This window comes from Lytechinus variegatus, chromosome 4 (assembly GCF_018143015.1).
Source record: "Lytechinus variegatus isolate NC3 chromosome 4, Lvar_3.0, whole genome shotgun sequence".
Classification (NCBI taxonomy): domain Eukaryota; kingdom Metazoa; phylum Echinodermata; class Echinoidea; order Temnopleuroida; family Toxopneustidae; genus Lytechinus; species Lytechinus variegatus.
In genome coordinates this window covers 65695799-65704944 of record NC_054743.1, presented here as the reverse complement: position 1 = coordinate 65704944, position 9146 = coordinate 65695799, and the positions used below count along the sequence as shown (strand labels likewise).

The 9146-nt window shown below is 31.5% G+C and overlaps 1 protein-coding gene across 1 annotated transcript; it reads right to left on the bottom strand.

The window, feature by feature from the left end:
• Positions 1-415: 415 nt before the first annotated feature.
• LOC121412801 lies at positions 416-8914 on the bottom strand. The gene is made up of 8 exons (XM_041605564.1): positions 8786-8914; positions 7879-8046; positions 6822-6989; positions 5767-5931; positions 3624-3788; positions 2553-2717; positions 1497-1664; positions 416-589 (listed from the first exon to the last, which is right to left on the bottom strand). Exons 1-8 carry the CDS (start codon positions 8870-8872, stop codon positions 416-418), a joined length of 1260 nt encoding a protein of 419 aa, XP_041461498.1. The 5' UTR covers positions 8873-8914.
• Positions 8915-9146: the final 232 nt, after the last annotated feature.

Sequence of the window (9146 nt, the reverse complement as noted above, 5' to 3'; positions counted from 1 at the left end):
CAAATTATATAAGTCTTGGTTAGGTCAAACTAAAGTTATCGCGTAATGGACGGACGGACACCGAGCGTAATACCATAATACGTATAGGACAGGCGTATAAAAACATATCTGGTTGCATGATGTTTATTTCATGAGGTATTATTCGGTGAAGCTCAAGAATCAAATAATAAGGGGGTATTAATCCTATGCTCATTTTTCCTTGATTCCTAAATCAAAATAAAAACGGGAAAAATAGCCGAAAGATTTATGAAATTTCTTGGTTCATATGGTTACAATTGACTATTAATTGACGGTTGATATAAATGACAATTCAGTAAAGACAATTTCTCTTTATATGAGGCATCAAAGCCCCATGAGATAACTTGACGGCAATAGAATGAGGGGTATTAAAAATCTGAACTTATAATTTATTTTGCTATATGACCTTTGTAGTTGATGCCATCGACGATGATGTTGAGTAGAAGTCATCATGATAGCTACCACTGAGTGTCAGTTTCTTCAGATGATTCATCTTACATATGAACTGAGCGAAATCACGTGATGCAGAGGGGCGTTCACTGAGATTCTCCCTGTGCCAAAGAGTCTCAATCTGATATCACAGTAACGTAAAAATGAAGCCAAAATTACTTGAAGTTTCTTATACAACTTTATGCACTGACATCAAATATGATTTGTTTTATTCACAAATTAATAAACGAATCTGGTTATGATGTATTATGGTATGCAAATTGACATATTGTAGAAAATAGCTCAGTTTAAATGTTTCTAATTGCATTTGCATGTTTCCGAAAATGTCACTTATAATACTGTGGAAAAATACATCCTGCCAAAGAAAATCCGGATAAAACAACATTTTTTAAAAATCTGCTATAAATGGTTAATTTTCAACCTGCATCACAAGGTAAAAATGTTATATATCTTTAAATAAATTTTGATAACAACCTGGGTTAAAATATACAGGCCTACAAGTCATGTGAAAGATAATTATCATAATTATAATGCAGAAGATTAATGGGTCAATCACTTGCAACATTGAAAGGATCTTCATATTTTTAGATTGGGGTAATTGAGTTGATTTATTGATATCTGAACCTCCGAAAATTGTGTTTCATTACATAAAAAGCATTCCACAAAGCATGATACGATTCGATAATCAAAAGAAAAAATATATATTTCCGATTCCATGTTTTTCCATGATATATTACTCGGTAGTGTTCAAGCGGTTATTATTCCCATGGTACTTTCTCTCAGATTCCTAAATCAAAAATGAAAAGGGACATAACGGCCAAAAGATTTATGAGATTGCTTGGTTCATGGTTACCATTGACAATTGATGTAATAACAATTCAGTCAAGACAATTTCTCTTTATATGAGGCATCACAGCCACATTAGATAACTTGACGTCATTAGAATGAGGAGTATTGAAAAAAATCTAAACTTATACGGTTTGCTTGTATTACTGTTTTACATGTAAAAACATCCTAATAGATATGACCTTTGTAGTTGATGCCATCGACGATGATGTTGAGTAGAAGTCATCATGATACCGACCGTAGAGTGCGAGGTTCTTTAGATGATTCATCTTACGGATGAACTGAGCGAAATCACGTGATGCAGAGGGGCGTTCACTGAGATTCTCATACCGGTCATGAAAAGTCTCAATCTGACGTCAGAGTAACGTAAAAATGAAGCCAAAATTACTTGACGTTTCTTATACAACAATGTACACGGACATCATATGTGATTTGTTTTATTCACAATCCCGGTTATGATAGTATTCATGGTAGACAATTCGATATTATGTAGAAGATCACTCAATTTAAATGTTGATCATTCCATTTGCATGTTCCAAAAATGTCACTTATCATACTTTGGAAAAATACATCCTGACAAAGAAAATCCGATAAAACTAAATCTTTTTAAAATCTGCTATAAATGGTTAATTTTACTCTGCATTACAAGGTAAAAATGTTATAAATCTTAAAGTAAATTTTGATAACAACTCGGGATATAATTATCGTGATTACAATGCAAGAAGTTAATGAGTCAGTCAGTTGCAACATTCAAAGAGTTTAAAAAGCAATTTAGATTTGGGTTATCGAGTTGATTTATTGCTATCCGAATCTCCGAAAATTGTGTTTCATTATATAAAAATTATTCCATAAAACACGATATGATTTGATAATTTAAAGAAGAAAACATGTTTCTGATTGCATAATGTTTATTTGATGATGTATCATTCGGTAGAGCTCAAGAATCAAATAAGGGGATATTAATCCTATGCTCATTTTTCCTTCATTCCTAAATCAAGATGAACTGAGGAAAAATAGCCGAAAGATTTATGAAGTTTCTTAGTTCATATGGTTACAATTGACTATTAATTGACAGTTGATATAAATGACAATTCAGTAAAGACAATTTCTCTATATATGAGGCATCAAAGCCTCATGAGATAACTGGACGGCAATAGAATGAGGGGTATTAAACATCTGAATTTTATGGTTCGCTTGTATTACCGTTTTACATGTAAAAAAATCCTAATAGATATTACCTTTGTAGTTGATGCCATCGACGATAATGTTGAGTAGAAGTCATCATGATAGCTACCTTCTAGTGTCAGTTTCTTTAGATGATTCCTCTTACATATGAACTGAGCGAAATCACGTGATGCAGAGGGGCGTTCACTGAGATCCTCATCGTGACAAAGAGTCTCAATCTGATATCACAGTAACGTAAAAATGAAGCCAAAATTATTTGACGTTTCCTATACAACAATGTACACTGACATGATATTGGATTGGTTTTATCCAAAATTAATGAAATAATCCGGTTATGATCAAATTTAATGGTATGCAAATTGACATAATGTAGAAAATAGCTCAGTTTAAATGTTTCTCATTGCATTTGCATGTTTCCGAAAAGTCAAGGCCCTATTTAAAAAAAAAATCATCCTGCTAAAGAAAATCCGGATAAAACAACATCTTTTTAAATCTGCCAATCATGGTTTATCTCACGCTGCATCGCAATGTATGAATGTTATATATCTTTAAATAAATTTTGATAACAACTTGGGATATAATTATCGTGATTATAATGCAAGAAGTTAATGAGTCAGTCAGTTGCAACATTCAAAAGGTTTAAAAAGTAATTTAGATTTGGGTAATCGAGTTGATTTATTGCTATCCGAATCTCCGAAAATTGTGTTTCATTATATAAAAAATATTCCATAAAACATGATACGATTTGATAATTAAAAGAAGAAAACATTTTTCTGATTGGATAATGTTTATTTGATGATGTATCATTCGGTAGAGCTCAAGAATCAAATAATAAGGGGATATTAATCCTATGCTCATTTTTCCTTGATTCCTAAATCAAAGTGAAATGAGGAAAAAATAGCCGAAAGATTAATGAAATTTCTTGGTTCATATGTTTACAATTTACTATTAATTGACAGTTGATATAAATGACAATTCAGTAAAGACAATTTCTCTATATATGAGGCATCAAAGCCTCATGAGATAACTGGTCGGCAATAGAATGAGGGGTATTAAACATCTGAATTTATATGGTTCGCTTGTATTACTGTTTTACATGTAAAAAAAATCCTAATAGATATTACCTTTGTAGTTGATGCCATCGACGATAATGTTGAGTAGAAGTCATCATGATAGCTACCTTCGAGCGTCAGTTTCTTCAGATGATTCATCTTACATATGAACTGAGCGAAATCACGTGATGCAGAGGGGCGTTCACTGAGATCCTCATCGTGACAAAGAGTCTCAATCTGATATCACAATAACGTAAAAATGAAGCCAAAATTATTTGACGTTTCCTATACAACAATGTACACAGACATCATATTGGATTGGTTTTATCCAAAATTAATAAAATAATCCGGTTATGATCAAATTTAATGGTATGCAAATTGACATAATGTAGAAAATAGCTCAGTTTAAATGTTTCTCATTGCATTTGCATGTTTCCGAAAAGTCAAGACCCATATTTAAAAAAAATCATCCTGCTAAAGAAAATCCGGATAAAACAACATCTTTTTAAATCTGCTATTAATGGTTTATCTCACGCTGCTTCACAATGTATGAATGTTATATATCTTAAAATAAATTTTGATAACAACTTGGGATGTAATTATCGTGATTATAATGCAAGAGGTTAATGGGTCAGTCAGTTGCAACATTCAAAGGGTTTAAAAAGCAATTTAGATTTGGGTAATCGAGTTGATTTATTGCTATCCGAATCTCCGAAAATTGTGTTTCATTATATAAAAAGTATTCCATAAAACACGATACGATTTGATAATTAAAAGAAGAAAACATTTGTCTGATTGGATAATGTTTATTTGATGATGTATCATTCGGTAGAGCTCAAGAATCAAATAATAAGGGGATATTAATCCTATGCTCATTTTTCCTTGATTCCTAAATCAAAATGAAATGTGGAAAAATAGCCGAAAGATTAATGAAATTTCTTGGTTCATATGTTTACAATTTACTATTAATTGACAGTTGATATAAATGACAATTCAGTAAAGACAATTTATCTTTAAATGAGGCATCAAAGCCTCATGAGATAACTTGACGGCAATAGAATGAGGGGTATTAAAAATCCGAACTTATGTGGTTCGCTTGTATTACTGTTTTACATGTAAAAAAATCCTAATAGATATTACCTTTGTAGTTAATACAATCGACGATGATGTTGAGTAGAAGTCACCATGATAGCTACCACTGAGTGTCAGTTTCTTCAGATGATTCATCTTACATATGAACTGAGCGAAATCACGTGATGCAGAGGGGCGTTCACTGAGATTCTCCCTGTGCCAAAGAGTCTCAATCTGATATCACAGTAACGTAAAAATGAAGCCAAAATTACTTGACGTTTCTTATACAACTTTATGCACTGACATCAAATATGATTTGTTTTATTCACAAATTAATAAACGAATCTGGTTATGATGTATTATGGTATGCAAATTGACATATTGTATAAAATAGCTCAGTTTAAATGTTTCTCATTGCATTTGCATGTTTCCGAAAATGTCACTTATAATACTGTGGAAAAATACATCCTGCCAAAGAAAATCCGGATAAAACAACATTTTTTAAAAATCTGCTATAAATGGTTAATTTTCAACCTGCATCACAAGCTAAAAATGTTATATATCTTTAAATAAATTTTGATAACAACCTGGGTTAAAATATACAGGCCTACACGTCATGTGAAAGATAATTATCATGATTATAATGCAGAAGATTAATGGGTCAATCACTTGCAACATTCAAAGGATCTTCATATTTTTAGATTGGGGTAATTGAGTTGATTTATTGATATCTGAACCTCCGAAAATTGTAAGTGTTTCATTACATAAAAGCATTCCACAAAGCATGATACGATTCGATAATCAAAAGAAAAAATATATATTTCCGATTCCATGTTTTTTCATGATATATTACTCGGTAGTGTTCAAGCGGTTATTATTCCCATAGTACTTTCTCTCAGATTCCTAAATCAAAAATGAAAAGGGACATAACGGCCAAAAGATTTATGAGATTGCTTGGTTCATGGTTACCATTGACAATTGATATAATTACAATTCAGTCAAGACAATTTCTCTTTATATGAGGCATCACAGCGACATTAGATAACTTGACGTCATTAGAATGAGGAGTATTGAAAAAAATCTAAACTTATACGGTTTACTTGTATTACTGTTTTACATGTAAAAACATCCTAATAGATATGACCTTTGTAGTTGATGCCATCGACGATGATGTTGAGTAGAAGTCATCATGATAGCTACCTTCGAGCGTCAGTTTCTTCAGATGATTCATCTTACATATGAACTGAGCGAAATCACGTGATGCAGAGGGGCGTTCACTGAGATTCTCCCTGTGCCAAAGAGTCTCAATCTGACATCACAGTAACGTAAAAATGAAGCCAAAATTACTTGAAGTTTCTTATACAACTTTATGCACTGACATCAGATATGATTTGTTTTATTCTCAAATTAATAAACGAATCTGGTTATGATGTATTATGGTATGCAAATTGACATATTGTAGAAAATAGCTCATTTTAAATGTTGATCATTCCATTTGCATGTTCCAAAAATGTCACTTATCATACTTTGGAAAAATACATCCTGACAAAGAAAATCCGATAAAACTAAATCTTTTTAAAATCTGCTATAAATGGTTAATTTTACTCTGCATCACAAGGTAAAAATGTTATAAATCTTAAAGTAAATTTTGATAACATCTTGGGATATAATTATCGTGATTATAATGCAAGAAGTTAATGAGTCAGTCAGTTGCAACATTCAAAGAGTTTAAAAGCAATTTAGATTTGGGTAATCGAGTTGATTTATTGCTATCCGAATCTCCGAAAATTGTGTTTCATTATATAAAAAGTTTTCCATAAAACACGATATGATTTGATAATTAAAAGAAAACATGTTTCTGATTGCATAATGTTTATTTGAAGATGTATCATTCGGTAGAGCTCAAGAATCAAATAATAAGGGGATATTAATCATATGATCATTTTTCCTTGATTCCTAAATCAAAATGAACTGAGGGAAAATAGCCGAAAGATTTATAAAATTTCTTAGTTCATATGGTTACAATTGACTATTAATTGACAGTTAATATAAATGACAATTCAGTAAAGACAATTTCTCTATATATGAGGCATCAAAGCCTCATTAGATAACTTGACATCAATAGAATGAGGGGTATTGAAAAGTCTGAACTTATATGGTTTGCTTGTATTACTCCTTTCTATGTAAAATAGATATTACCTTTGTAGTAGATGCCATCGACGATGATGTTGAGTAGAAGTCATCATGATACCGACCGTAGAGTGCGAGGTTCTTCAGATGATTCATCTTACAGATGAACTGAGCGAAATCACATGATGCAGAGGGGCGTTTAATGAGATTCTTACACCAGTCATGAAGAGTCTCAATCTGATATTACAGTAACATAAAAATGAAGCCACAATTACTTGACGTTTCTTATACAACAATGTACACGGACATCATATGTGATTTGTTTTATTCACAATCCCGGTTATGATAGTATTCATGGTAGACAATTCGATATTATGTAGAAGATCACTCAATTTAAATGTTGATCATTCCATTTGCATGTTCCAAAAATGTCACTTATCATACTTTGGAAAAAATACATCCTGACAAAGAAAATCCGATAAAACTAAATCTTTTTAAAATCTGCTATAAATGGTTAATTTTACTCTGCATCACAAGGTAAAAATGTTATAAATCTTAAAGTAAATTTTGATAACATCTTGGGATATAATTATCGTGATTATAATGCAAGAAGTTAATGAGTCAGTCAGTTGCAACATTCAAAGGGTTTAAAAAAGCAATTTAGCTTTGGGTAATCGAGTTGATTTATTGCTATCCGAATCTCCGAAAATTGTGTTTCATTATATAAAAAGCATTCCACAAAACACGATACGATTTGATAACTAAAAGAACAAAACATGTTTCTGATTGCATAATGTTTATTTGATGATGTATCATTCGGTAGAGCTCAAGAATCAAATAAGGGGATATTAATCCTATGCTCATTTTTCCTTGATTCCTAAATCAAGATGAACTGAGGAAAAATAGCCGAAAGATTTATGAAATTTCTTAGTTCATATGGTTACAATTGCCTATTAATTGACAGTTGATATAAATGACAATTCAGTAAAGACAATTTCTCTATATATGAGGCATCAAAGCCTCATGAGATAACTTGACGGCAATAGAATGAGGGGTATTAAAAATCCAACTTATATGGTTCGCTTGTATTACTGTTTTACATGTAACAAATCCTAATAGGTATGACCTTTGTAGTGGATGCCATGGATGATAATGTTGAGTAGAAGTCATTATGATAGCTACCACTGAGTTTCAGGTTCTTCAGATGATTCATCTTACAGATGAACTGAGCAAAACCACGTGATGCGGAGGGGCGTTCATTTAGATTCTTACACCATTTATCAAGAGTCTCAATCTGATATCATAGTAACGTAAAAAATGAAGCCACAATTACTTGACGTTTCTTATACAACAATGTACACGGACATCATATGTGATTTGTTTTATTCACAATCCCGTTATGATAGTATTCATGGTAGACAATTCGATATTATGTAGAAGATCACTCAATTTAAATGTTGATCATTCCATTGCATGTTCCAAAAATGTCACTTATCATACTTTGGAAAAATACATCCTGACAAAGAAAATCCGATAAAACAAAATCTTTTTAAATCTGTTATAAATGATTAATTTTACTCTGCATCACAAGGTAAAAATGTTAGAAATCTTAAAGTAAATTTTGATAACATCTTGGGATATTATTATCGTGATTATAATGCAAGAAGTTATGAAGAAAACATGTTTCTGATTGCATTATGTTTATTTGATGATGTATCATTCGGTAGAGCTCAAGAATCAAATAATAAGGGGATATTAATCATATGCTCATTTTTCTTGATTCCTAAATCAAAATGAAATGTGGAAAAATAGCCGAAAGATTAATGAAATTTCTTGGTTCATATGTTTACAATCTACTATTAATTGACAGTTGATATAAATGACAATTCAGTAAAGACAATTTCTCTTTATATGAGGCATCAAAGCCTCATTAGAAAAGTTGACGGCAATAAAATGAGGGGTATTAAAAATCCAAACTTATATGGTTCGCTTCTATTACTGTTTTACATGTAAAAAATCCTAATAGATATTACCTTTGTAGTTGATGCCATTGACGATGATGTTGAGTAGAAGTCATTATGATAGCTACCACTGAGTGTCAGTTTCCTCAGATGATTCATCTTACATATGAACTGAGCGAAATCACGTGATGCAGAGGGGCGTTCACTGAGATTATCACTGTGTTGAAGAGTCTCAATCTGATGTCACAGTAACGTAAAAATGAAGCCAAAATTATTTGACGTTTCCTATACAACAATGTACACTGACATCATATTTGACTGGTTTTATCCAAAATTAATAAAATAATCTGTTTATGATCATATTTAATGGTATGCAAATTGACATAATGTAGAAAATAGCCCAGTTTAAATGTTTCTCATGCTATTTGCATGT

Excerpts from the sequence above, each read along its gene's own strand:
- LOC121412801 (XM_041605564.1), bottom strand. The coding sequence starts at position 8,872 with ATGAATCATCTGAGGAAACTGACACTCAGTGGTAGCTATCATAATGAC. Across the intron at positions 5,932-6,821 it reads CGATGGCATCTACTACAAAG|ATTGAGACTCTTTGGCACAG; the intron begins GTAATATCTATT and ends CTGTGATGTCAG. Across the intron at positions 590-1,496 it reads CGATGGCATCAACTACAAAG|ATTGAGACTCTTTGGCACAG; the intron begins GTCATATCTATT and ends CTGTGATATCAG.